Source organism: Eleutherodactylus coqui, chromosome 5, assembly GCF_035609145.1.
Source record: "Eleutherodactylus coqui strain aEleCoq1 chromosome 5, aEleCoq1.hap1, whole genome shotgun sequence".
In the NCBI taxonomy this organism is placed as follows: Eukaryota; Metazoa; Chordata; class Amphibia; order Anura; family Eleutherodactylidae; genus Eleutherodactylus; species Eleutherodactylus coqui.
In genome coordinates, this window is record NC_089841.1 from 90,220,822 (window position 1) to 90,246,998 (window position 26,177).

The 26,177-nt window shown below is 47.8% G+C and overlaps 1 protein-coding gene across 1 annotated transcript in view; it reads left to right on the plus strand.

Annotated features, from left to right (window-relative positions):
* Positions 1–10,361, plus strand: part of ARSB (arylsulfatase B) — a 117,132-nt gene extending 106,771 nt beyond the window's left edge. Inside the window, exons 7-8 of the mRNA XM_066602840.1 lie at positions 2,831–2,962; positions 9,580–10,361. Coding sequence (XP_066458937.1) covers positions 2,831–2,962; positions 9,580–9,845 — 398 coding nt within the window. The 3' untranslated portion in view covers positions 9,846–10,361. The remainder of the gene's footprint in view (positions 1–2,830; positions 2,963–9,579) is intronic.
* Positions 10,362–26,177: the final 15,816 nt, after the last annotated feature.

Here is a 26,177-nt window from a genome sequence, read left to right on the forward strand (position 1 = left end):
CAGAGATCATTCTAGAAGTCACGACCTCCAATGATAATTTAGAAATCTCTAGAGAGAAGGAAGGAAGCCATTAATGACAGAAGGGATGACACAGAGCAGGACATTTTCTATGGAAAATTAGAAAAGTCATAAAAAAGGTAGATAACGGTAATAGAGGAGACGGACATTACATTGTCTTCTAATCTAATCAGGAAGATGTTGTCCTCGGCGCTGGTGATCACAGACCTTTCCATCCATAGAGTACGAATGTTCCTAGCAGGAATAAAAATCACTAGGGCTCACGTATCAATCTGTTCCCGGATGACGCTCTTAGGACATGTTTTCCATGTGGACCGATTTACGGTAGCAGCAAAGTGGATGAGATTTTCAAAATTTCGACCACATACTGTGCGAAAAGGTGCACAAAAACTTGTGGAAATTGACATGCGATACAGAATTGAAATTAGCAGCATGTCAATTTTATGGCCATTTACGCTACAAAATCCACCTCTTCTCGATGAGGGGGAAATTTCGCGCTAAATGGTGCGGGTTTTGATGCAGACATTCAGCTGCGGAACTGCTGCAGAATTTCTGCTTTGGAGATCCCCTTGCAAATCTGCTGTTTGTGAGCATGCCCTGTATGTCATATGTGTGTCTTAGCGGAACATGAAGATGGCATTGCTGAGACAGACCTCGCATCCAGCTGGAGAGTGAATGCCCCTTCAACAGATGGGTTGGGGGACACCTACTGTTGAGAAAGGTGGGACATATATCACACACGTGTAAGATAGGATAATTTCAAGGTCTTCACCTATTAGGAGTGGTTTTGTTCCAAAATCCGGTATGCAGTTACATCTTAGGCAGATATGCAAATTATTAGGGTTGTGGTGTAATTAGATGAACGGTCTTGCCACCCGAGGCCCTAAAAGTGGTTCCTTAGCCTATAGAAAGTCTCTCAGAGGCTCCTTGTGTGTAGTGACTTTTTTCTGCTTGTGTACAGCTTGTTGACCACTAGACGCCTCTATGACGTAATTGAAGAGATTGTGCCAGTTAACAGAGTGTGAGAGTGGCGCATTATTGGAATGGGAGAAGCTGGATGGTTGTATTGATGAATTGCCCCCCACCTGGGTCGTTCTGACCAGACTGTTAGTAGGTGTTGGGACCAGTGGATGTGTGAGGGTAGAAACACAAGGCAACCAGGCTCAGGACACCCTAACAGACCACCAGTAGAGGATCCTCAGGATAGGTCATCAACAAATGATTGATGGGGTCCAGTGCTTAGGATGCCCGCAGATCAGCTGATTCTCTGCATCACAGTCAGTACAGGCAGTGCAGAACGCAGCCTGGTTTGGTATGATCTTACCTCCAATATTCCGGGCAACCGGTGACCTCTAGTGAGTGCAGCGCCGCTAACCTGATCAGCAGCGCTGCGCTCACTAGAGGCAGCCTGGTAAAGGCAGGGCCCAGAGCACAAAGACTTCGCCTGGCATGTCAATTTGCGCACGGTTTTGTGTATATATTTTTTTTCTGCCACTTGTGGATGCGATTTTCAAAATCTTATCCACTTTGCTGCTACTGTTAATGCAAATCCGTCTCATGTGGACCCAGACTAATATCAGCTGATAGACTCCCAGCCTGGGAGCCGAAGCTCCTCTGGCGGGTTCTCACTGCTCACAAGGGGAACCACGACACCTCGGTTGGGAATCCCTAGTCTAGAGTTATACAACATTTGAGAACAGGTTTTACAGTAGCTCCAAATCCAGCATAAATATTTGCACACAACACCCACCTTCAAATATTGATCGCGCCACCAAATGAACAGCCTTCATAGATGTAGTCATTACTACATGGGTTGTCCACTTTGGATAGTCTCTTTCCATTAAAAATTCCCCCCTGACCATAAATTGTAATGTGTTGGGAGAATACAGCAGCAAGTATTCTATTCCCCTGCAGTGCCACCACTGGGGAAATAAAGTATTACACAGTAGCCATCGAAATCAACTGGCTGCCTGTGTGATGTACAGATGTGCCAAGGTCTCCAAAAGCTCTAGATGCTCTTTCTAGCTACTCTTCTTTTCTCTAATAGATGAGGGTCCTGAATAGCAGCCCACCTTCAGAATTATCTAATGCTCAGTTTACACTGGCATCTTTTTTTGGCAGATTCTGTTTTCCAAAAATGGAACTGTACAAAATGGAAATGAATGGAAAGCATCTTTCCTATTGGTGGATCCGTCATTTTTTTCTGTCTCCCATTGACTACAATGTATAAAAGAAAGATCCATTTTTGTTTCGTTTTTTGAACTGGAGACAAAAGCGCAACGGTCTTGGCTTTTCTTCCAGTGTAAAAAAAAAGGAAACAAAACAGAATGGAGGCGGAAAATTCAGAAACAGAGGGCTTCAGTTTCAATGCATTTCTATTGGCAGGAAAAACGGAAACGTTCACTTTTCATTTTGGTGCTTCCACAACGAAACCGCTTGATGGAAAGCAAAAATGATGCTAGTGTGAAATGGCCCTAATAGAGGATTTGAAAATGGATTGTCTAAACCAGAACGAAGGATATCACTACAAAAATGTATAGTCCTGTCTGTGTTTAAAAGGTACATAACATGCTGTACATTGCATAAGCCAGCGGTGTCCAACCTGTGACTCTCCAGCTTGTACAAAATTGCAGCCGTATGGCATGATGGGAGTTGTAGTCCCACAACAGCGGGAGAGGCACAGGTTGCGGACCACTGCTATAAGCTGTATTATATGTCCTACAGACTGGTGATTGATGTACTGTAACTGTAAAGTGTTAGGTTTTCCGGAGGACAATCTATACGGTTATGTAATACTTTTTTTGCCTTGCAGGCTCCACAAATAATGAAACGAGGAAACCCTTGTCCAACGGCGTTATTCATAAATGGGACGATGCATTGTTCAATATATCGGTTCATGCAGCGATTCGACACGGGAAATGGAAACTACTGACCGGAAATCCAGGTACGATTCCTGTGTCTTACCAAGGACAACACGCAGCAGACACTGTAAGACCGGGTTCACATAGGGCGGATTTGCCATGGAATTTCGCTGCGGCAAATCCGCCTGCGGCCGCTAATCCCCGCCTTGGCCAGCCATGTGGACAAGATTTGTCAATCCGAGCCGACAGAAGCCGGCGCGGATTCCCCAGCCGCAGCATGTCACTTTTTTTGTTTTCTATGTGAGTGCCGGCCTTAACGGAAAAGCATGTGGCCAAGCCGCTCCAAAACCCATGGCTAAGTGCCGCAGGTTTTGAAGCTGCGCTTTCCCGGCGAGAATCTCACGTTTTTTTACTGCGGCAAAACTGCGAGATTTCCCCTGGGAATACGACCCATGTGACCCCAGCCTATAGTCTATTACCCTTAGCAGCAAGGAACTGACCTTCTCTACACTTAGGCATATATAAAATGTTGTCGTCTTTTAGGCTTTGCTCACACATTACGGATTTTGTGCAGATTTTTCTGTGCAGAAATTTTGCTATGGAAAATCCACACCAAATCCGTAGTTACTGTTGCAGATTTAGGCCTTTCCATTGAAATCTATTGGCCGAAATGTGCATTGTATGCGGTGCTATATTTGACTTTCTGTGGGTTTTAACCTTATGATGTGGGTCAGGAAGGGTATCATTTCTCCTTAAGGAGAGCACCTAGAAAGTGAGTGAAGATACTTATAAGGCTGTCCATCTTCCTTATTTGCATATATTTCCCAGAGGGGCATGCATGTGTAGTGGCCCAGCGTTGGTAGGGCCCCTCCATAATGTTCTGTGTCTGTCTCGTGTCAATGTCTTGTCAGTGTCTTGTTTGTGGAATGCATTAGGTTTATGTGAATTGAATGTTTGCAGGACTGAAACGGTTAACTGTCTGGTATGTTCTGTCCTGTCTGGAAAATGTATCCGGCTTCACACGAGCGTGACGGGCTCCGCAGCGGAATATTCCGCAGTGAAGCCCGTCACGGCGCCCCCCAGAGACCCCATACTTACCAGCGGAAGATAGCGTGAAGACGTTTCCCCACCCACCGCCGTCGCGTCATGTGACACGCCCACCATCATATGACGCGGCGGCGGTAGGCGGGAAAGCGTTTTCACGCTATCTTCCGCTGTGTTACAGCGGGAGATAGCGTGAATGGACGGCTTCCATTGACTGCAATGGAAGCCGTCCGCGCATACACCCGCGGTAAATAGAGCATGCTGCGGGTGAGGACGGGAGATTTCACGGTGCGAAATTCCACGGTGGAATTCCGCATCGTGAGCATTGAGCTATTAGGTTCAATAGAACCTAATAGCAGGGGGCAACGCAGCGGATTTTTGCCGCGAATTTACGCGGCGTAAATCCGTTCGTGGGAAGGAGGCCTAGTGTATCATTTTATAGCCATGTGAGGATGTTAGATATGTGTCTGCAGAAGTCAGAAAGTGAGTCGGGAGAGCGAGTCAGTCAGTCAGTGGAAGAAGTCTGGCAGAAAGTCTATGAGGCTGGCGGGTGTGTGGAGAATATAGAGAAAGCCGAGCGACTTCTTTACTCTCAGCCTGGGCCTATTCTACCCAGGAGACCTTGGTGCTTTTACTGAGCGTGGAGAGAAGGATGAACCGCTTCACAGCAGGAAGAAGAAGAAACGAGAGTGAGTGTTGACTGGTAGAGAGAGAGAGAGAGAGAGAGAGAGAGAGAGAGAGAGAGAGAGAGAGAGAGAGAATTGCACAGATAATTGGGACTGTGGATTACTGATATGCTTTGAGAATCCTCCCTGTTGCACCACTCTGACTTGTTGCTTCTGTACCAAGACTATTTGTTTGGATCTGCATTCAAGAGTTTACAGTAAACAAGCAGAACCGACCGTTCCCAGTTCAGAAAGTTACCCTGTGTGTGGAGTACTTTAGTTTGTCTGAAAGATGCGCCACAGAGGACGGAACAGTAGCGTCACGAGTGACAACTGGACTTAATGTAACCCCCAATTACAAACCCTCTGATCTCTCCCAGCAGTAATGTGGCCGGATCCCGAGCTACCCCAAGGGGAGGAGATGTAGAGCCCCATCACAAGGCCTTTCCCTACCCCGCTGTCTCCTCGGCTGTGGGCCCGCTCCTCGGACATGGCACATAGCCTTATAAGTCTCCTCACCATCTATATACTTTTCTGAAGGAGTAATGCTACCCTTCTCGACTTATGTCATAGGCCTTCCACTAGCCAAACCAGAAGCATGCTGCACATAGATGAGGGGCAATCACCCCAAAACAGCTGTCTGTGTATGGATTCTGGCTTTGTTTTCAATTCCTAATCCTTTCTATAAGGCTTTTATAAAGAGTCTAACATTAACTTACAGGAATGCTGCCTACTAATACGTGGCACTATTGTTCGAATTTCCTTATTTGCAAGCTTCCCAGAGGAGCCTGGATGGCCTTATAAGTCTCCTCACTCACCTAGGTGCTCTCCTTAAGGAGGAATTATACTCTTCCCGATCCATGGTCACAAAATCACGGGGTAGTTTAACCCTGCAGTAATACTTTCTACTATCTGCCCCTTTCTTCTTCTTACTAACCTATCGAATGTATGTTAATAAGAATTTAGAGACAAATACCAGTGTTACTACTTGCTCAGACTACCCATGGCTTCTTTGCAGTCTGTTACTATGGGGACACATAATCTGTTTAAGAGCTGTAGACCCAAAACTGTAGACAATTCAGAAGTGGAATACTTTTTCATTTCCGATGCATTAAAGCAGGGGTCCCCAACCACCGGGCCGCGGACCGGGGCCGGGCCGTTGGGTGTTTAGCGCCAGTCCGCGGCACCGCCGGGAACTTTTGCTCTAAACACAAGGCCCGCGGGCCGAATCCGGCCCGCCGCCTTGTGCTATGTGGCCCGCGGTGTGCCGACGCCGCTGACCACTAAAGCGATTACCAGCGGGGGCGCCGCAGCTCCCCGCTGGTAATCGCGCTGATGCCAGCGCACACACTGACGTCTGTGCAGCCAGGATTCCCCTCCCCGAGTCCCCTGCTCATTAGTTCCGCAGGAGAGGACTCGGGGAGGAAGCGTTCCGGGCTGACGTCAGGACAAGCGGAGAGAGAGCGACAGCAAGGAGGAGGTAAGTATATGGGTTGGGGGGCTGCCTATTACGGGGGGGGGCTGCCTATTACGGGGGAGGGGGCTGCCAATTACTGGGAGGGCTGGTTATTACTGGGGGCTACTTATTACAGGGGAAGGGGCTGCCTATTACTGGGGGGGCTGGTTATTACTGGGGGTGGGGGCTACTTATTACAGGGGAAGGGGCTGCCTATTACTGGGGGGGCTACTTACTACTGGTGGACCTGCTTATTACTGGGGGGGTTGCTTACTGGGGGGGTGCTTATTACTGGGGGGGGAGGGCTACTTATTACAGGGGAAGGGGCTGCTTATTACTGGGGGGGCTGGTTATTACTGGGGGGGCTACTTATTACAGGGGAAGGGGCTGCCTATTACTGGGGGGGGCTGCCTATTACTGGGGGGGGGACCTGCTTATTACTGGAGGGGTTGCTTACTGGGGGGGCTGCTTATTACTAGGGGGGGGGCTACTTATTACAGGGGAAGGGGCTGCCTATTACTGGGGGGGGCTGCCTATTACTGGCGGGGGGGACCTGCTTATTACTGGGGGGACCTGCTTATTACTGGGGGTGTTGCTTACTGGGGGGGCTGCTTATTACTGGGGGGTACTTATTACAGGGGAAGGGGCTGGTTTTTACTGGGGGGGCCTGGTTATTACTGGGGGGGGACCTGCTTATTACTGGGGGGATTGCTTACTGGGGGGGGCTGCTTATTACTGGTGTGGGGTGGGGGCTACTTATTACAGGGGAAGGGGCTGCTTATTACTGGGGAGGCTGCCTATTACTGGGGGGGGGGCTGCCGCCTAGTACTTGGGGGCGGCTGCCTATTACTTGGGGGGGTGGGGCGCTGCCTATTACTAGGGGTGGGGCGCTGCCTATTACTGGGGGGGGACCTGCTTATTACTGGGGGGGACCTGCTTATTACTGGGGGGGCTGCTTATTACAGGGGGAGGGGCTGCTAATTACTGAGAGGTGGGGGCTGTCTATTACTGACGGATGGGGGCTGTCTATTACTGGGGGGGGAGATAAATTATATGCTGCCCTATGTGTGTGCTGGGGGGGGGATTATACACTGCCCTATGTGTGTACTGCCAGGACATTCTAATGTCATAACTAAATAAGAATGCACTAAACTCCAACCCCCTTCATAACCCCGCCCCCTATAACCAAAGCCCCGCCCATGTCCCGCCCAACCCTGCCGGGCCTTGTAAAAATGGTCTTGCTTGAAGCCGGTCCCTGGTGCCAAAAAGGTTGGGGACCACTGCATTAGAGCAATAAATAATGGTTGCAAGGGTTGGCATAGCCTTTGAAATGGTTGCCCTTCAGTATTTAGGTGGTTCAGGAATTGTAGCTGGTTGCTTATATGTATTAAGGATATTCTCGCATCAGAGTTTCCTGAAATACTGGTGTAAATGTAAAACTGACACCTGGAATTTCAACTACTGTATGTGGAACTGTTGAGCTTCAGCATTCAGACGCCTATGATTTATAAAGGCCACATTCAGGATATAATAGTAATTATTGTACTTCCCTTTGTATACCATGATATAAACTCTATGAAATATGCCATGTAAAGATGGATTAAAGTGCTTCTGGCCCGCTGCTCTGCAGTCCCGTTTCCCCACTCTAGATTGCTGTTCGTTATTTACGTAGTTCTACATTCCTGGGTGCTGAAGTAATGTATTCCGCTGTAACGTCAAATGTGGGTTCATCAAACTGCAACGTTCGCTCACCGAAGTAAATATGCCATGCAGACTATTCACTCAGATCCCAAATATTTAGACTGGCAAGAAAAGTTTTCAGTTCTGTAAATCCATCTTGTGTTTAATCATGGCCGCCCAAGGTTTGTCTTCTCTACAATCATCTTTTTGGACTTTTATATCTAAAAACATTAATTAAGACCCCAACCCACACAAATCCTTAAAAACTCTGTTTCTGCACTGAATCATGTAGGGAGTTCTATGCTTTTGCTTAGTGCAAAGAGAAAGGTGTGCCAATGCATACCGGCCCAGCACATGCCAAGAGGAACACTGTTTGAGGATACATTGTATGAATGGAGACCTATGGATAAGTTCAGCTTTTCCAATGCATACCTGAAAGTTGGAAAGTTGATGATTTTCACCTTACAGCAGAACAATTCAGTCCCTTCCATGTCATGTGTGCAGTCATAGGACAGTATTTGAATTTCTTCAACATGAAATATTTCATATACAGCTGTGTACTATGAAGCCATAGTCTCTCCATGTCCCAATATGTGGTTTCTCTGTATGGCACAGTGTTGCAGAGACATGCTAAATGCATTACTATATCTGTATCACTTTTTTTTTTTTATTACCCCGTTGACCTCTATGGGAACTGCATTACAGCTTTGTACAATTCCTGGGTTGTATGAAGCAATGGTCCGGTAGAGTGTAGGAGTCTTTTGTATGACTTGTTAAGGTTGCATAGAATGAGAAATTACAGTCTGTTCTAAAACTTGGCCATTAATTTGGTTTTATAGTGTGAAATAAATTAGAGGGTTCTCGTAAAGACAAGTCATGTCCATATGCTGCATTAGCACTTATGAACATCATAGAGAAGGGTCTGGTTCTGGTGGACTCAGTGATGGTCATTCGTTCTAATACTGTATTCAAGATGCTTAGCTGGTCGATGCTTCCCCCATCAACTAGTTGCAGGAGGTGCAAAGAGCTGTTGAGGCAACCTCTTTAACTATAAGCAGCTTTTAGGTTGGTAAACCAGATGGCAACGCCCAAATTTGTTTTCAAGGATATTAAGTGTAGCCTAATGGGAACTGTTGCAAGGACAATGCCATTTTGACAACTGATGTCTTGGAGCGATGATACAATCATCCAATTTACTATTATCTTTCCAAATAATTAGAGATGAGCGAGCACCCAAATGCTCGAGTCCAAGTTATTCGAGAGCTCTACTCGAGTGACGAACCCCATTGACTACAATGGGAGACTCGAGCATTTTTGTATGTGGGACACCGGGTGCCGAGCTTTTTTTTTCCCTAGGTTTCTCTCTCTCTCTCTCTCTCTCACTCACTCACTCACTCACTCACTCACTCACTGACTGACTGACTGACTGACTCACTGACTCACTGACTGACTGCCTGCCTGACAAAAAATTTGCCATTGACATGTGCTGCATCGCAGCGGGGAGGGGCCAAAACAGGCACGTCACAGCGGGAAGGAGCCAAAAACTTGGGCGGGGTTGAACTCTGCTTGATGTTCGTTCGAGTAACGAGCACCATCGAGTACGCTAATACTCGGACGAGCATCAAGCTCAGCAGAGTATGTTCGCTCAACTCTACATATAATGCTTTTCTAATGTTTTATATGTAATTATCATCAATGTTCAGATCCTATTCTGAATTAGATGTATGTATTCAATCACTCAATTACTAGTCTCTAAATATTCAGTGTGTTTGCCTAACTTTATGCAATAAAACCCTTGACAGAAGACTTTGAATTTAATATATATTTAAGACCACTTCTTGTACTTTTTGTGCAGGTTGTGATCGCTGGTTTCCTCCACCAAATTCTTCAGACATTCACGATTTCGGATCATTTGAGTCTTCAAGAAAAAATCTGTGGTTATTTGATATTGTCCATGATCCTGAAGAGAAGCAGGATTTGTCAGACAAATATCCTGAAGTAGTGAAGAAGCTTCTTTCCCGTCTGGAGTACTACAGCAATCATTCTGTTCCCGTCTATTACCCAGATGATGATCCGAGATGTGACCCTGAAGTTTCCGGTGTCTGGGGCCCTTGGGAATAATGTTTTCTAAGAAGCTACACCTATGATAAAATCAGAAGGACTTCAATGCACTTTGAAATTACATTCTCTTTTATGAGATGAGACATAGAGGCCTTGTTTGGCTGAATAAAATGTAATAATGTTCCTCATGGCCAACACCCATATAATAAGTATCCCAGGAACCAGAATCCTCCATGAGATATCATCTCAACTCGTTGGTGGAAAGTTGTCCTTTTGAAGACCATTTAGAAGTGAAGGCGTCCTGTACATTAAATCAGATTTGATTTCCAACTCTTGTAGTTTATAAGCCAAACTCTAATAAGTAGTTTGGGGCAGCACTGAACATTGTAGTCATATACTGTATGTCGTCTATTTGATTACAAGAGTCCTAGAGTTCTTCAGAACAGTCTTTGATCTATTGCTTAATTGAAAACCTCCAAAGATCTATTTTTTCAATTTTAAAATATTTGTAATAACTGTAAAGTATGAGGATGATTTGTTTGCCACACTTAAAAGATAATTAAAGGCATAAAATTATATTTGTTTATTATGTATATGTTCACTGACATTTGCTAAAGGGGTTGTCCACTTGTAAACTATTGATGGCCTATCCACAGGATAGGCAATCAATAGTAGATTGGCGGTGGTTCACCACCTGGGATCCCAGGCGATCATTTGTTCACCAGGCCGTTGTGCTCAGGCACTGAGCTGATTTCTGCAGGAAGCATACAGGTCCATTCCTACTGTAGTGACCTGGCTTGGTATTATAGGTAACGTTCCTATTGAAATGAATGGGAACTCTGCCTGTAATACCAAGCCTGGCCACTGCAGTAGGAATGGAGCTGTATGCTTCCTGCAGAAATCTGCTCAGTTTACAGGCACATTGACCCAGTGAACAGCTGATTGGTGGGGGTCCCAGGCAGCAGACCCTTGCTAATCAGCTATTGATGATGTATCCTGCAGACAAGCCATGAATAATTTACAACTGAAAACCTCTTTATAGAGATGTAATGTAAAAATATTGTAGCAAATCCACTATAAAATCCACAGAATTTTCACAAAAGAATAAGCATGCTGTGTAATTGAAAATCTGCAGCATGCTGTTGTCTACACACTGATTTTACTCAGTAATTGTACATCTGAATGAGGCTATGAAAACGCCATCCATGTTTATTGTTTTGTAAAATGCTCCAGATTTTCGGTACAGGATTGACACTAAAGTTTGTGTCAAGTGCCCCACATATGAATGTAGCGTTAAAGGCTATGGACACCTGGGGGGCACACTGGCAAGAGCGATATCCGGCCGTGAATCACGGCCCGATATTGCCCTCGCAGTCCTTCTGAAAACCCCTGGATGCGAGGCAATTTCACATGAAAACATCCTCGCATCACTACGGAGCTGAAGGAATCCCCCATAACGAGGAGAGTTGGGGGCGTAGCTATAGGGCTTCCCGAGAGCAGGGGTGAGAAGGGCGGAGCTAGAGGGGGTTTTAGCCCACCCCCTTTCTGGGCCAGAGCAGAATCACTATGAGAACCCTATCTAGCCCCGCCCGCTCTCGTGGAAGCCCTCTAGCCTTGTCCCATATCTCTCCAAATATGGGGAGCTCTCTAGGAGATCCCCTGTAGCTCCGCCCCCTCTCCTTGCTATGGGGGATTACTTTAGCTAAGCAGGCTGTTTCGTAATTTTCTCCCATTGATTTCAATGTGGCCGGCAGCCTCATTGAAAGCAGTGGGCGATATCATTAAAAGGTAGTACATGCTGCGATCTGTGTCCTGCATCATATCGCAACACGGTGCCGTGCAGGGAAACATCGCAAGTGTGAATGAACCCATTCAAAAGAACGGGTTTCATATTTGTGAAAGATTTGTGCATCTCACAACACACAAATTTCGCACAATTTTCTCGCCGGTGTGAAGGGGCCCTTAGGCCGCCCTCACACAGATGGGTCGGATTCCGCATGCGGGATCCCGCAGCAGAATCCGACCTTGTGCCCGAATGGTGACCCGCTTAACTTTCCAAGGACTTCTGATCTATACTACGCATGGCCCGCCCGTCGCAGAGCTACAGGACATCTCCTAGAGATCTCCCCATATTTGCAAAAATTGAATTTTTTGGAAAGCGAAATGAACAAAATAAGTATATTCACAGTTTTTTACGGGTTTTGTTTACCGGATTTTGTCGTTACGGGCGTGACGATACCCACATGCATTTTGTTTTGTTTTTTTTTTACTCCCTTTTTATGTCGCTATATGGGACTTTAACTCACGATTATATGATCATTATGATAATACATTGCAGTATCACTATTGCTGAAAATCATGTGCCATAACAGACCTAGAGACCAGAAAGTAGTGTCTGATTGCAATGGCAACCCATCGTCCCTTGACGATAACATTGCGATGGGCCAATGACGTCACAGAGGGAGCATGCTCTCTTTGTGAACCCTTTACATTGTTCACCGCATGTAAGTGCTTAAAAGCAGGGATCAGTTTTATCACTGACAGCTCCCACTGCAGATGGCGTGAGCTCAGGTGAGTCCATGCGATGCACAGGATGTACGTTTACGTCCATTTGCAGCAAGTACCAGCCACCCAGGATGTAGAAGTACGTCATATAGTGTTAAGGGCTTAATGAGCACACTAAGGTTTCTTTGACATGACATTTCTATCTCCAGCGCCACCTCCGTCTTGGGTCTCCGTCATATATACAAAAAACTGCATAGGTACAGAAACCTAGGTGAAAAGACAGGGCTTATTTACTATTGAGCACCGTGTGGCACAGAATGTTAAGGCAGCAGAAGTGCAGTCCTAAGCTCTCGCTCACGACCTGAAGGTTGCGGTTTCATTCACTGCGTGTTTCAGGTAGCCGACTCAAGGATGACTCGGCCTTCCATCTTTTTGAGGTTGGTAAAATGAGTACCCAGCTTCCTGGGGGGGTAAAAAGATGACTGGGGAAGGCAATGGTAAACCACCCAGTAAAACGGTCTGCCAAGAAAGCGTCACAATGTCATGACTCGATGCTTGCACAAAGGGGACTTTACCTTTTACTATTCAAAATGCAACAGTTTTGTGGAGCAAATTACGCTAGAAAACTGCCTTACTTGCCCCAAATGTGTTTTTAGAGACTTTTGGACACTTTTTCTGGTTTGTTCTATAAACGGCACATCACCTAAATTGCACCAAAATGTTAGTGCAATTTTTGGCATAAACTAAGACAAATAAAAGGCGGTCTACACTTGAACTAGTCAGTCTTAAAATTTTGCCAGATTTATCATTGTGATAGAAGTTAGACAGCGCATTTTAAGACTTCATAGTCTAACTTTGTACTGTCTAACCTTTTGACTGAATTAGTAAAGACTGACAAAGATGGAAACCTACATAAAGCGAGACCAAAGAAGTCTCCGCCGCACACATTAAACTCTATAGTTCCATCCTTTGACAGCGATGCATGTTCTATTTTGGAGTGTTTTCAGCCCTGCGTTGCCCATTGAAATGAATGGGCAGCGGTTTTAGCACTGCTGAAAACGCAGCAACACTTGGTGCCGCGTTTTTGGCAGCGTTAACCGCTTGCCGATTTTCGGGGTGAGGGCTTGCAATAGAAGCCCTACCCCGAAAATCAGTCCCAGTTAGACAAAAAAAAAAAGAAAGCAATACTCACCTAGCCGCTGCAGTCCGGGTCGCGGCCGCTGGTCTCTGCCGCTGATCCGGACTTCCCCTCCATTCAAGTCTATTGCCGTAAGCCAGGTTTGAGAACCCCGCCTCCGGCAATAGAGTGCTGTGATTGGTTGTTGGTACGCTCGATGCCCAATCACAGCCCTTCATTGACTGTCTCAGCCAATCAGCGCCGGTAAGCTCTGATTGGCTGAGACAGTCAATGAAGGCCTGTGATTGGTTGTCTGTGCTTGCTCGATGCCCAATCACAGCACTCTATTGCCGGAGGCAGGGTTCTCAAACCTGGCCTCCGGCAATAGACTTGGGAGTGCCAAGGAAGCCCGGATCAGCGGCAGAGACCAGCGGCCGCGACCCGGACCACAGCGGCTAGGTGAGTATTGCTTTTTTTTTCTTCTTATCAGCATTCTTGGCTGCATTTTCAGCCGAGCTGAAAATGCAGCCAAAACGCTGGCATAAAGTATGCCAGCGCTGCTGAAACGGGGCGGAATCTGCAGTAACGCAGTGTTGAAAAACGCTGCGTTTCTGCAAACGCCCTGTGTGAGGGAGGCCTAAATGTCAAAACAGAAGTGTCTTTATCCAATGATTATACTGCAGACTTATGAAAAGTAGTGGAAAAGTTGCACATGTCATTTTCTAATACGCCTTTGAAGCATAGGACTTGGAATCTTATTGGATGCTATGGGTACCTCTTCTTGCTTCCCCTGTGTTGGACTTAATAAAACCCTTTCACTATGTGTCTAGTGAATGATATATGTGACATTTTTACACAGTGGTTGTCATAGTTTATCCACAAGTTCTGTTAAGTTACGTTGCCCTATAACGTTTACATGATATCACGCTCTTATATTTTTATGTAAGCTTATCATATCTTATTATATCAAATATCCTATAATGATTTGATTAGATTTGATGTCTGGACCATGAAGCCAACAAACATATTACAAGGAATCTAAATTCACAGGACTGCAGGATAAAACAAGCATCACTTTGTTGGCCTCCTTAACATGAGACAATAGGTAGGTTATGTTTATTAATAATGGGACGTATTGTTTGCCTTGTTTCTCATATATTTTCATTGTGGCACACACAGCCCAAGTAAAGAAGGTATCTGCCAAACGTTACAAAAGAGGTTTCTTTTTTGTTTTCTGACAAATCAACATGCTCAACAACACAGACAAAAAATGTATGTGCGTCATTTCATGTATGGCTGCTTCTAGCATACATTTGGTTTGCTTGCCCCTTTATGCAAGGTTGCTCCTGTCAACGATTCTGCCTTTTCCCCTTGCTTACGTCTCTCACTTCTACTAAGGACTCCTGTCCACTAGTGATTCTTCATTGCGTTATCCGTGGGTCAATCTGCACGCGGGTATCACATGAAACGCTTTCTATAGAACTATGGAAAGCGCAGCCCAATGTACATAAGGGGAAATCTGCTGCGATTTTCTGCTCGCGTATAAAAATCGCGGTATGCCGCAATTTTCCGTGATAAACCTATCATAATGATAGGTTCATCGCAGAAAATGACGGTGACTTTAGTGTTCTCCCGCAGCAGAATTCCGCTTGTCCGTGGATGGAAAAACGAAATGCCCGTGGACAGGCGGCCTAAGTCAGCCTGCACCATGAGAATTCCCGCCCTATGTCACCCTGTGCCAAATCGACCCCACCCTCCAAAGCAGGTCACATGGATTAGTCTGAATAGCTGTGTGATCTCTCAGTGTCATGGATGTCAATCGAGCAGTCCAAACGACCAGAGGAAGAAGACCAAGATATTGAATGTACTGGTGCCCAACCATTTTTTTTTCCTCCAAAGAGAAAGATGAGTGTGGAGCAGTGCGTGTGGTCAGCCCTCCACTGGCAATGTGTACTCAGGGAGATGGGGAAATGGAGGTGTCCGCTCTGAGGGCTCACTGAGCCACAGAGTCTACTCAGGAGGAGAAGGAAGAAGGTGATAAGGTGTTTGACCAACATATCCTTAACAGCACACTGGCTCAATGTTCTGCAGGAGGGGCATGAAGTTGAAAGTGCTAGTCCATATTTTATGGTAATCCCAAGAGTTGTGGGACATTCATCCTTATCTGTCCTCTCCTCACCACCTTCTCCTCCTTTTCTTCTTTCATTTCTTCATACAACCTTCCATCTATAACAACCTGTACTATAAAATGTTACAATTAGGCCGCCTGCAGACGAGCGGGTCGGATCCGGCAGCGAGAATTCTCGCCACGGTACCCGACCCGAGAGTCTGCAGGGACGAGCGCGTACTCACCCACGCCTGGTGGCCCCGGCTCTTTCATGTGCCGGCTGCCGAGCAGCCAGCGCATGTGCAGACCGGAGCCGGCGGCCGGGTGAGTGACGTTTCTGTGCGAGGCTCTGCGAGCTCCGCACAGAAATAGGACATGCCGCGGATTGTTTGCCGCGCGACATTTCGCGCGGCCAAACCGTGGCCGTCTGCATAGGAGTGCGTATTGTAATGCACTCCTATGCAGGCTTTGAGCGGTGGAAATCCCGCAGGAAATCTCGCCGCGGGATTTCCGCCCGTCTGCAGGCGGCCTTAGGTGTAGGTTTCTTTTTCTGTTTTTATTTTTTCCATATTTAACCCCTTCCCTCCATATGACGTAAGGGTACGTCATGGCAGCAGGGTACTTCCCGCAACATGACGTACCCTTACGTCATGTCATTAAAGTGTCGCCACGGTGGTAATCGCGACGACACAGTAGTGATGACTGCTGAGATAGACAGCAGCCAATCTCTGCTTGCGGGCTGGGGACCAATCACAGCGGTCCCTCCCCCACAATCGCTGTGATTGGTCAGTGAAGAACTCACTGACCAATCACAGAGCGGCAGCAGAGTTCACGCCGTTTACAGTACGGGCTCTGTCTGCAAGCACCGCAGTGTGTTTCCGGTGCTTGTAGAGAGAGTACCTGCTGTCCCATTTGTGATAAAAAGAGGGATTTAGAGTGTAGAATAGTCAGTGAGTGAGTGATGTGTAGTGATCAGTAGTATAGTGAGTGAGTGATCAGAAGGGTAGTGTAGTGTAGTGAGTGACCTGTAGTGTGCTGTAGAGTGTGATCAGAAGTGTAGTGTAGTGAGTGACCTGTAGTGTGTGATCAGTAGTGTAGTGTTGCTGTGACCTGTAGTGTGCGATCAGCAGTGTAGTGTAGCGCAGCGTGTCATGTTAGTGTATCCGTTGGGGTTGAAAAAAAAAGTTCCTGTTGTATTCCCATTTCGTCACCTATCCCGTCATTAGTCAGTGTAGCGTGTGGTTAGTCCGTCTAGTGTGCAGCATGTACTTAGTCCATGTAGTGTCAGTGTATTCATCAGTGTGAAAAAAATACAAAAAAAACAAAAAAAGGTCCTGTTGTATTCCCATTTCGTCACCTATCCCATCATTAGTCAGTGTAGCGTGTAGTTAGTCTATCTAGTGTGTAGCGTGTAGTTAGTCCGTGTAGTGTCAGTGTATTCATTGGTTTAAAAAAAATACAAAAAAACCCCAAAAAGTTCCTGTTGTATTCCCATTTCGTAGTCACCCATCCTGCGTCATTAGTCATTGTAGTGTTTAGTCTGTTAGTGTAAAAAAAAAAACAGTGTGTGCTTAGTCAGTGCTGCATGTGTTCAGTGCAGCATCGGCGTATCGTTCAGTGTCAAATACAGTACATACGTTTCCGCTGTCATTCTGACCCCGTCCAGTGGTCACTCCATCCCAGTGATCACGCACTGTCCTATCCAATAAAAGTTTTTTCCGTGTGCCCAATAAACTTCTGCGGGCCATAGTAATATAGGAGGTTCACTGCAGAAGAAGCGTATGCAATCATTGCTTCAGAGTCAGACTCAGATAGTGCTGATGACCCCACTTTTCTGGCATTATCTGCCGCCTCCTCATCATCATCATTATCAAGCGAGTCTGAGCTCTCTGTACCCCCGAGAAGGCGTCCAAGGACTGCCGCTGACCCCAGTGTATCTGATGCTCACTGGAGTTCCCCTGATAATTCCAGACCCCAGATCCCTGAATTTATTGGGAACCCAGGGATTCAATTTAATACGGAAGGGCTCAGAGGGACGAACTTCTTCAAGTTTTTTTTCAGAAGAGTTTATTGCCCATATTGTTACCCAGACTAATTTGTATGCCCAGAATTTTATAGAAGAAAATCCCAATTCCAGCTATGCCAGACCCGATAGATTGACTCCAGTGGATGCACTAGAGATAAAAAAGCTTTGGGGGCTTATATTAACTATGGGGCTAATAAAGAAGCCAACAATCAGGGCGTACTGGTCTACCGATATTTTGTATCATACCCCAATGTTCCGCATGGTGATGTCGAGGACGCGCTTTGAAAGTATTTTAAAATTCCTGCACTATAATGACAACCAGCAGTGCCCCCCCAGCGATCACCCCAATTACGATCAGTTATATAAAATCAGGCCCGTAATAGACCATTTTTAACTCCAAGTTTGCCCAGGCGTATACCCCAGAGATAAATATAGCTGTAGATGAGTCCCTGGTACACTTCAAAGGGAGGCAAAAATTCCGCCAGTACCTGCCAAGTAAGTGGGCACGGTATAGTGTGAAATTGTACAAGCTGTGCAAAAGTGCATGGGGGTACACCCACAAGTTCCGCATTTATGAGGGGAAGGACACTAAAATTGAGCCCCCACAATGCCCCATGTGCTGGGATTAACAGGAAAAATTGTGTGGGAACTGGTGCACCCACTATTAGACCAGCGTTACCATCTGTACCTGGATAACTTTTATACCAGTGTCCAACTGTTTCAGTGCCTCGCTTCCAGAGAAACAGTGGCATGTGGCACTGTTAAAAAAAAATCAGAAAAGCCTCCCTAAAGACGCTGCTACGAGGTACCAGTGCAGAGACCCCCAAACCAGACTGCGTCCTCGACTATAATAAGTACATGGGAGGTGTTGATTTATTAGACGAGGGGCTGGAGCCATATAATGCCATGCGGAAAACACGGGTGTGGTACAAAAAACTGTCCGCGCACCTCGTACAGATGGCACTGCATAATGCCTACGTGCTGTTCCGAGGTGCAGGCCAGATGGGGACATTCCTTGAATTTCAGGAAGAAGTAATAGAGGACCTAATATTTGGGGACCAGGAGGTGGGGGAGAGGCCCAGTACTTCTGGAAGCGAGGCCACAAGAATTGTACCAGGGCAGCATTTTCCCAGTGAAATTCCCTGCACTGCGACGAAGGGAAGGACCCAAAAGAGGTGCAGGGTCTGCTATAAACAGGGGATAAGAAAAGACACCATACACCACTGTGAAACGTGCCCCACACCACCTGCCCTGTGTATAAATAATTGTTTTAAGATCTACCACACGTCCCTGAAATTTTAATTTTATCATTGCCTTGACGTTTCACCCTGATGTACTTCGCACAGCTTGTATATAAACCCACATACCAAGTCCTTCCCTTCTGAGCCCAGCGCCCTAACAACAGTTTACATCCATATTTGGGGTATTTCCCTGTTGGGTAACACATCATGGGGTACGTTTTCTCCTTCTGCCCCTGGTAAAAAATAAAAATCTGGGCCTAAAGTTAAACATTATGTAAAAAATTAGAATTTTTTTGTATTCAACTCAAACTGTTAAAAAAATTCCTCAAACACCTGTGGGTTCAAAACGCTCACTACACCCCTTACAAAATTCCCTGACGGGTCTAGTTTCCACAATGGGGTCAGTTGTTGGGGGGTTTCAAATGTACCGGCACCTCAGGGGCACTGCAAACACTACATGGGGTCTGAAAATTATTCCAGCAAAATCTACATTCAAAAATCGCTCCTTTCCTTCTGAGCCCTGCTGTGTGCTTGAACAACAGTTTACCCCCACATACGGGGCATTTCCATGCTTGAGAGCAATTGGGTAACGCATCATGGGTTACGTTTTCTCCTTCTGCCCCTGGTAAAAAATAAAAACCGGGGCCTAAACCTAAACCTTATTGGAAACTTTAGAATTTTTCGTTTTCAACTCAAATTGTTAAAAAAAATTCCTCAAACACCTGTGGGTTCAAAGCACTCACTACACCCCTTAATAAATTCCCTGAGGGGTCTAGTTTCCAAAATGGGCTCAGTTGTTGGGGGTTTCAAATGTACTGGAACCTCAGGGGCACTGCAAACACTATATGGGGTCTGAAAATTATTCCAGCAAAATCTGCATTCAAGAAGCGCTCCTTTGCTTCTGGGTCCTGCCATGTGCCCAAACAACAGTTTACGTCCACATATAGGGCATTTCTAAAAACTGCAGAATCTGGGTAATACATTCCAAGTAGAGATGAGCGAACGTACTCGTAACGAGTACTTACGCACCCGAGTACCGCCATTTTCGAGTACTTCAGTACTCGGGTGAAAAGATTCGGGGGGCGCCGGGGGGTGGGGAGAGGCGCGGCGGTGCGGGGGGGAGCAGCGGGGAACAGGGGGGAGCCCTCTCTCTCTCCCTCTCCCCCCCACTCCCCACTGCTACCCCCCCGTGCCGCCACGGCGCCCCCCGAATCTTTACGCCCGAGTACTGCAGTACTCGAAAATGGCGGTACTCAGGTGCGTAAGTACTCGTAACGAGTACGTTCGCTCATCTCTAATTCCAAGTTTTTTTTCTTTGCTAACTCCTGCTGTTTTTATATTGAATGGTTTTATATTGAAAATCTGTAGAACAATTGAACTGTTCTAATTTTTGATGCACTTTGTCCTTTAATTCCTGTAAAATATCTAAAGGGTTGATAAACTTTCTAAATGCCATTTTTGAATACTTTGAAGGGTGCAGATTTTAAAATGGGGCAATTCATGGGGGATTCTGATATACAGGCTATTAAAATCCACATCAGAACTGTATTGGTCCTTAAAAAATTCAGATTTTGAAATTTGCTAGTAAATGTGAAAAATTACTGCTAAATTTATATACTTTGTGGCATCTGAAAAAGGCGAGGGGCTACATGTTGGGCTGCATCTCAAGTTCACAGGTCCCACTATTAAGCCACAATAGCGGCAAGAGTGGGCCCCCCCCCCCCCCCTCCCAAAAACTTTTACTTCTGAAAAGCCCTCATTAGCATGGCATACCTTAGCTAAGCACCACACTACCTCCAACAAAGCACAATCACTGCCTGCATGACACTCCACTGCCACTTCTCCTGGGTTACATGCTGCCCAACCCCCCCCCCCTCCCCCCCACAGCGCACACCAAAGTGTCCCTGCGCAGCCTTCAGCTGCCCTCATGCCACACCACCCTCATGTCTATTTAGAAGTGCGTCTGCCATGACGAGGAACCGCAGGCACACACTGCAGAGGTTTGGCATGGCTAGGCAGCGACCCTCTTTAAAAGGGGGGGGCGATAGCCCACAATGCTGTACAGAAGCAATGAGAAATAGAATCCTGTGCCACCGCCATCAGGAGCTGCACACGTGGGCATAGCAATGGGGAACCTATGTGCCACACACTATTCATTCTGTCAAGGTGTCTGCATGCCCCAGTCAGACCGCGGTTTTTAATTCATAGACACAGGCAGGTACAACTCCCTATTGTGAAGTCCCTGTGGACCCACAGCATGGGTGGCTCCCTGGAACCCACCGGCGGTACATAAAAATATCCCATTGCATTGCCCAACACAGCTGAGGTAGTAATGTCGTGCTTAATGCAGGTGGGCTTCGGCCCACACTGCATGCCCCAGTCAGACTGGGGTTCTTTACAAGTGGAAACAGATGCATTTATAATTCCCTGTGGACCCACAGCATGGGTGGGTGCCAGGAAGCCACCGGCGGTACATAGAAATATCCCATTGCATTGCCCAACACAGCTGAGGTAGTAATGTCGTGCTTAAAACAGGTGGGCTTCGGCCCACACTGCATGCCCCAGTCAGACTGGGGTTCTTTACAAGTGGAAACAGATGCATTTATAATTCCCTGTGGACCCACAGCATGGGTGGGTGCCAGGAAGCCACAGGCGGTACATAGAAATATCCCATTGCATTGCCCAACACAGCTGAGGTAGTAATGTCGTGCTTAATACAGGTGGGCTTCGGCCCACACTGCATGCCCCAGTCAGACTGGGGTTCTTTACAAGTGGACAGATGTAGGTTAAACTCCGTGTGCACCTACAGCATGGGTGGCTCCCTGGAACCCACCGGCGATACACAAAAATATCCCATTGCATTGCCCAACACAGCGGATGTAACGTCAGCTGTAATGCAGGTGGGCTAAAAATTCATTTGATTACACTGTAGGCGAGGGCCCACAAAAATTGCTGTATCAACAGTACTAATGTACATCCAAAAAATTGGCCATGCCCAACCAAGATGGCAGGTGAAACCCATTAATCGCTTTGGTTAATGTGGCTTAAGTGGTAACTAGGCCTGGAGGCAGCCCAGTTTAACGAAAAATTGGTTCAAGTTAAAGTTTCAACGCTTTTAAGAGCATTGAAACATATAAAAATTGTTTAGAAAAATTATGAGTGAGCCTTGTGGCCCTAAGAAAAATTGCCCGTTCAGCGTGATTACGTGAGGTTTCAGGAGGAGGAGCAGGAGGAGGAGGAGGAATATTAGACACAGATTGATGAAGCAGAAATGTCCCCGTTTTGGATGGTGAGAGAGAACGTAGCTTCCATCCGCGGGTGCAGCCTACGTATTGCTTACGTATCGCTGCTGTCCGCTGGTGGAGAAGAGAAGTCTGGGGAAATCCAGGCTTTGTTCATCTTGATGAGTGTTAGCCTGTCGGCACTGTCGTTTGACAGGTGGGTACGCTTATCCGTGATGATTCCCCCAGCCACACTAAACACACTCTCTGACAAGACGCTAGCCGCAGGACAAGCAAGCACCTCCAGGGCATACAGCGCGAGTTCAGGCCACGTGCCCAACTTCGACACCCAGTAGTTGTAGGGGGCAGAGGCGTCACGGAGGACGGTCGTGCGATCGGCTACGTATTCCCTCACCATCCTTTTACCGTGCTCCCGCCGACTCAGCCTTGACTGGGGAGCGGTGACACAGTCTTGCTGGGGAGCCATAAAGCTGGCAAAGGCCTTGGAGAATGTTCCCCTGCCTGCGCTGTACATGCTGCCTGATCTCTGCGCCTCCCCTGCTACCTGGCCTTCGGAACTGCGCCTTCTGCCACTAGCGCTGTCGGATGGGAAGTTTACCATCAGTTTGTCCACCAGCGCCCTGTGGTATAGCAACACTCTCGAACCCCTTTCCTCTTCGGGAATGAGAGTGGGAAGGTTCTCCTTATAGCGTGGGTCGAGCAGTGTGTACACCCAGTAATCCGTAGTGGCCAGAATGCGTGTAACGCGAGGGTCACGAGAAAGGCATTCTAACATGAAGTCAGCCATGTGTGCCAGGGTACCTGTACGCAACACATGGCTGTCTTCACTAGGAAGATCACTTTCAGGATCCTCCTCCTCCTCTTCCTCCTCCTCAGGCCATACACGCTGAAAGGATGACAGCCCAGCAGCATGTGTACCCTCACCAGTGGGCCAAGCTGTCTCTTCCCCCTCCTCCTCATCCTCCTCATGCTCCTCCTCCTCCTCAACGCGCTGAGATATAGACAGGCGGGTGCTCTGACTATCCAGCGACATACTGTCTTCCCCCGGCTCTGTTTCCGAGCGCAAAGCGTCTGCCTTTATGCTTTGCAGGGAACTTCTCAAGATGCATAGCAGAGGAATGGTGACGCTAATGATTGCAGCATCGCCGCTCACCACCTGGGTAGACTCCTCAAATTTTCCAAGGACCTGGCAGATGGCTGCCAACCAGGGCCACTCTTCTGTAAATAATTGAGGAGGCTGACTCCCACTGCGCCGCGCAAGTTGGAGTTGGTATTCCACTATAGCTGTACGCTGCTCATAGAGTCTGGCCAACATGTGGAGCGTAGAGTTCCACCGTGTGGGCACGTCGCACAGCAATCGGTGCACTGGCAGATTAAACCTATGTTGCAGTGTCCGCAGGGTGGCAGCGTGCGTGTGGGATTTGCGGAAATGTGCGCAGAGCTGGCGCACCTTTCCGAGCAGGTATGACAAGTGGGGGTAGCTTTTCAGAAAGCGCTGAACCACCAAATTAAAGACATGGGCCAGGCATGGCACGTGCGTGAGGCTGCCGAGCTGCAGAGCCGCCACCAGGTTACGGCCGTTGTCACACACGACCATGCCCGGTTGGAGGCTCAGCGGCGCAAGCCAGTGGTCGGTCTGCTCTGTCAGACCCTGCAGCAGTTCGTGGGCCGTGTGCCTCTTCTCTCCTAAGCTGAGTAGTTTCAGCACGGCCTGCTGACGCTTGCCCACCGCTGTGCTGCCACACCGCGCGACACCGACTGCTGGCGACGTGCTGCTGACACATCTTGATTGCGAGACAGAGGTTGCGTTGGAGGAGGAGGAGGAGGAGGAAGGTGCTTTAGTGGAGGAAGCATACACCGCCGCAGATACCACCACCGAGCTGTGGCCCGCAATTCTGGGGGTGGGTAGGACGTGAGCGGTCCCAGGCTCTGACTCTGTCCCAGCCTCCACTAAATTCACCCAATGTGCCGTCAGGGAGATATAGTGGCCCTGCCCGCCTGTGCTTCTCCACGTGTCCGTTGTTAAGTGGACCTTGGCAGTAACCGCGTTGGTGAGGGCGCGTACAATGTTGCGGGAGACGTGGTCGTGCAGGGCTGGGACGGCACATCGGGAAAAGTAGTGGCGACTGGGAACCGAGTAGCGCGGGGCAGCCGCCGCCATCATGCTTTTGAAAGCCTCCGTTTCCACAAGCCTATACGGCAGCATCTCTAGGCTGATCAATTTTGCAATGTGCACGTTTAACGCTTGAGCGTGCGGGTGCGTGGCGTCGTAGTTGCGCTTGCGCTCAAACTGTGGCACTAGCGACGTCTGGACGCTGCGCTGAGAGACATTGCTGGATGGGGCCGAGGACAGCGGAGGTGAGGGTGTGGGTGCAGGCCAGGAGACGGTAGTGCCTGTGTCCTCAGAGGGGGGTTGGATCTCAGTGGCAGGTTGGGGCACAGGGGGAGAGGCAGTGGTGCAAACCGGAGGCGGTGAACGGGCATCGTCCCACCTTGTGGGGTGCTTGGCCATCATATGCCTGCGCATGCTGTTGGTGGTGCCTCCCCAGCTGATCTTGGCGCGACAAAGGTTGCACACCACTGTTCGTCGGTCATCAGGCGTCTCTGTGAAAAACTGCCACACCGTAGAGCACCTTGACCTGTGCAGGGTGGCATGGCGCGAGGGGGCGCTTTGGGAAACAGTTGGTGGATTATTCGGTCTGGCCCTGCCTCTACCCCTGGCCACCGCACTGGCTCGGCCTGTGCCCACACCCTCACTTGGCCCTCCGCGTCCTCGGCCTCGTCCACATCCTCTAGGCCTACCCCTACCCCTCAGTATGCTGTATTACCAGTGATTTGATTTCCCAGGCAGGAAAGAAATTGGCGCAAGGCTGCACTCAACCGTAGCTGGTTGCGTCTGATTTTTGTACGTTGTACACGCAGCACACACGTACACGGAGACCTTAGGACTGACACAGGCAGGCCAAATATAATTTTTTTCCTTTTTAGCTTAGGGAAGACCCCACTGCGTGTATTCAATGAAAAACAAGAAGTTTAATATCTGTGGTGTGGCCCTCAAAAAGTGTCACACAACTATAGTGTAGCAGAGTTATTAACTCTAGCAGAGCAGGTATTTGCCAGTCAGGAAAGACAATGGCGCAAGCCTGCAGTAAAGCGTAGCTGGTTGCGTCTGATTTTTGTACGTTGTACACGCAGCACACACGTACACAGAGACCTTAGGACTGACACAGGCAGGCCAAATATAATTTTTTTCCTTTTTAGCTTAGGGAAGACCCCACTGCGTGTATTCAATGAAAAACAAGAAGTTTAATATCTGTGGTGTGGCCCTCAAAAAGTGTCACACAACTATAGTGTAGCAGAGTTATTAACTCTAGCAGAGCAGGTATTTGCCAGTCAGGAAAGACGATGGCGCTAGGCTGCAGTAAAGCGTAGCTGGTTGCGTCTGATTTTTGTACGTTGTACACGCAGCACACACGTACACGCAGACCTTAGGACTGACACAGGCAGGCCAAATATAATTTTTTGTCCTTTTTAGCAAAGGGAAGACCCCACTGCGTGTATTCAATGAATAATAAATGTCTTCTGGCCCTGCCTGCACAATTCTATCCCTGTAGTATTAATGCCGGGTGCAATGGTCTGCACAGCCGGTTTTGAGAAAAAAAAAAAATATGCAACACTGCTAACAGCAGCCTGGACAGTACTGCACACGGATAGAAGTGGCCCTAGAAAGGACCGTTGGGGTTCTTGAAGCCTACACTAACTCCTAACACTCTCCCTGCCTAACCCCCACTTCTGTCCCTATTGCAGGGCGCAATGCTCTGCAGATCCAATTTTGGACAAAAAAAAAAAAAAATACTGTGCTAACACAGTACTGCACACTAGTAGATGTGGCCCTGAGAAGGGCCGTTGGGGTTCTTGAAGCCTACACTGACTCCTAACGCTCTCCCTATAGCAGCACCAGCAGCAGCACTTTCCATCAGCTAAGTCACAAGGCATGTGTGGCGAGCCGCGGGAGGGGCCGATTTTTATACTCGGGTGACATCTGATCGCCCCAGCCACTCACAGCAAGGGGGGTGGTATAGGGCTTGAACGTCACAGGGGGAAGTTGTAATGCCTTCCCTGTCTTTCAATTGGCCAGAAAAGCGCGCTAACGT